This window comes from Castanea sativa, chromosome 1 (assembly GCF_040712315.1).
Source record: "Castanea sativa cultivar Marrone di Chiusa Pesio chromosome 1, ASM4071231v1".
In the NCBI taxonomy this organism is placed as follows: Eukaryota; Viridiplantae; Streptophyta; class Magnoliopsida; order Fagales; family Fagaceae; genus Castanea; species Castanea sativa.
The window spans coordinates 59,243,462-59,246,220 of NC_134013.1; the positions used below are offsets into that span (position 1 = coordinate 59,243,462).

General features: G+C 36.6%; 1 protein-coding gene across 1 annotated transcript; it reads left to right on the forward strand.

The window, feature by feature from the left end:
* Positions 1-1,020: 1,020 nt before the first annotated feature.
* Positions 1,021-2,367, forward strand: LOC142643933 (scarecrow-like protein 3). The gene has a single exon (XM_075818642.1). It carries the CDS (start codon positions 1,021-1,023, stop codon positions 2,284-2,286), a length of 1,266 nt encoding a protein of 421 aa, XP_075674757.1. The 3' UTR covers positions 2,287-2,367.
* The last annotated feature ends 392 nt before the right edge of the window (positions 2,368-2,759 follow it).

A 2,759-nucleotide genomic window follows, 5' to 3' on the forward strand; every position in this document is an offset into this window, starting at 1 on the left:
CTCGTCGTTACTGTAATTTCAAATTTTTGTTCTTGGACCTCTTTGTTAATTTATCTCTACTCACATGCAGAGGCACACATATGAATACAAAGAACTTTTGGTTGATGACAGGTGATGAGGACGCCACTACCAAACTCTAATGCTGATGCAATGGCATTTCATTAATTAGAAGGCCAAAAAGTCTTATGCTGCAAGCCTGCAACACATCATATCATGAATCTATACATTTGAACAAAGCTAATTACACTTCTACACGTATCCTGTTACACAAAAGTTTGTGTAATAAAAACTTGAGCGCTGTCTGATTAATTTTGAGCTCAATATCAAACTCTTTAATTTTGATATCCAATAAAAATATATTATTAACCAAGTTCAGTATATTATCAAGCTGATATTATTTGGATGCGTTGTCCCAACTCTCCATTAATTAAAAGCTTCGAAAAAAATGATTTTTTTTTTTCAATTAGGGAATGATATATATATATATATATATATATATATATATATATTTTTTTTTTTTTTTCTTTTTTCTTTTTTGTTGAGAAAAAGGTAAGTAATTTTATTAAACTAAATCAAGAATAATTCATCCAAATCACTAGATAGTTCTTCTAATGTAATTGTTTAGCCTTAATTAAAACAGTGATAAATACACACCAGATCTTTATATTAATCACATAGGCCTTCCCTAAGAAATTGAGGTCGGAATACTCCAAGCCATAGTCTCAAAAATATTCCTTTTTATGAGGACAGAGAATTATTCAACTCTCCTTTGAAGTGTGAACCCCATCTTTCACCAGAAGTCAATGAACTAGTGTTTTTTAAAAACTCTCTTCTATTTTTTGTACTCATTCATTTGGAACTCTCACATACTTTCAACAGTAAGCTCTCATTTCATTCTCACCTACTTCAAAAAATATATATATGATTCCCTTATAAGTTTGAAAGTATTCCTCATAACCTTCATTTTATCCTTTACTACATGATCAAAGTGTAGCTCTAGCTTTAGGGGAACAAGCTCAAATGAGTTCATCATCTCCAGCACTAAAGCCTGATGTAGCGCTTTCCCTAACTTTATCACCATCCCCAACTAAGCCCGCTCGCATTGAAGCCATAAATAAGTCTGAAGAAAGAGGTTTACGACTCATTCAACTCCTCTTGAAATGTGCTAACCACACCTCGTCTGGCAATCTCCACCGTGCCGATGCATGTCTCCCCCACATATCACCGCTTGCCTCAGTTACCGGTGATTCCATGCAACGGCTAGCGGCCCAGTTTGCTTATGCCTTAGCAAGCCGCCTTGTCAAGCGCTGGCCAGGCCTTTATAAGGCCCTAACAAACCGTACTCTACAACTATCTAATCATGAAATGGATCCATCTTGGGCCTTATTTTCACAGGCCTTCCCTTACCTTCGCTTTGCCTATGCCATCATAGCCCAAACCTTGGTCCGAGCCATGTCGGCGGAACGTGTAATTCACGTCGTGGATTTGGGCTCCGGCGATCCCAACTTTTGGGTCCCACTTATCCAAAGCTTTGCTCTTATGGCTCAGGCCCGTGAGCCTCCACAGTTGAAGATCACATGCGTAAATAGCAGCAAAGTTGTTCTAGAGAAGTTGGGCCTAAGGCTTGTTAAAGAGGCAGAAGGCCTGGACATTCCCTTCCAATTCGACCCTGTAAATGTTAGTCTAAAAGAGCTGACCAAAGACATGCTTAAGGTAAGGTCAGGAGAAGCATTGGCTTTTGTTTCAATACTAAATCTTCACGTCTTATTGGCAGAGGATGATCGAGTAGATGCACATTTTGGGCCCAACAAAGGTAACGAAGTTAAGGATTGTAAGCAGATGGGACAATTTTTAGCAATGGTTAGGTCAATGTCACCGAAATTGTTTTTCTTAGTTGAGCAAGAAGCTGATCATAACTTAGATCGTTTAGTGGACAGGTTTGTTGAGGGGTTACACTTTTATAGTGCCATGTTTGATTCATTGGATGTCAATTGTGGGTCTCTTTCATGTGAGGAGAGACTTGGTATAGAGGAAATGTTTGGAAGAGAAATTGTAGATATTGTGGCGTGTGAAGGGTTGGAAAGGGAGGAGAGGCATCAGAGGTATGCAAGGTGGATTGTTAGGTTTGTTGGAGCTGGGTTCAAGCCTGCGCACATGTGGTGTGATGCTAAGCAGATTATTGAGGCCTATGGTAAGGATGGTTATAAAATTGTGAATGATAAAGCTAGTTTGATGATCTGTTGGCATGAACGGCCTCTTTATGCAGTGTCTGCATGGATTAGTTAAGCTATTTTACTTTGTGAGTTATGTGAAAGCAAACTTGTAATTATACAATCAAAGAGGTTTTATTTTGTACAAATAGAATTGTTATTGTCACATTTACTTTTACCATTAAAATTTAAGTATTTTAATTCAACAGGGCAATTGTCTTTTGGATTAGGGTTATAATTAGGCTAGCCAAGCCAAGTTGAATATTAAAAGTTTGGACTTGTTCATTTAGTATTATTTTGAACACGGGTCGAGTTTAAGATGATTACTAAATAACATTATGTTCAAACTTAGTTCATTTTTTTGTTGAACAACCTGAAGTTTATTTACGAGTTATTTATTAATTTATTCTTTTCCCACGTACAGTAAAACTATTACTAAAATTTTTTTATCTCTTCACAAATCTATGAATGTATACTATAATAGACTAGTTATATTATCAATAAACTACTTACACGGTTCCAATAAGACTAATCCCTCTCTAGTAAACA

Excerpts from the sequence above, each read along its gene's own strand:
- LOC142643933 (XM_075818642.1), top strand. The coding sequence starts at position 1,021 with ATGAGTTCATCATCTCCAGCACTAAAGCCTGATGTAGCGCTTTCCCTA.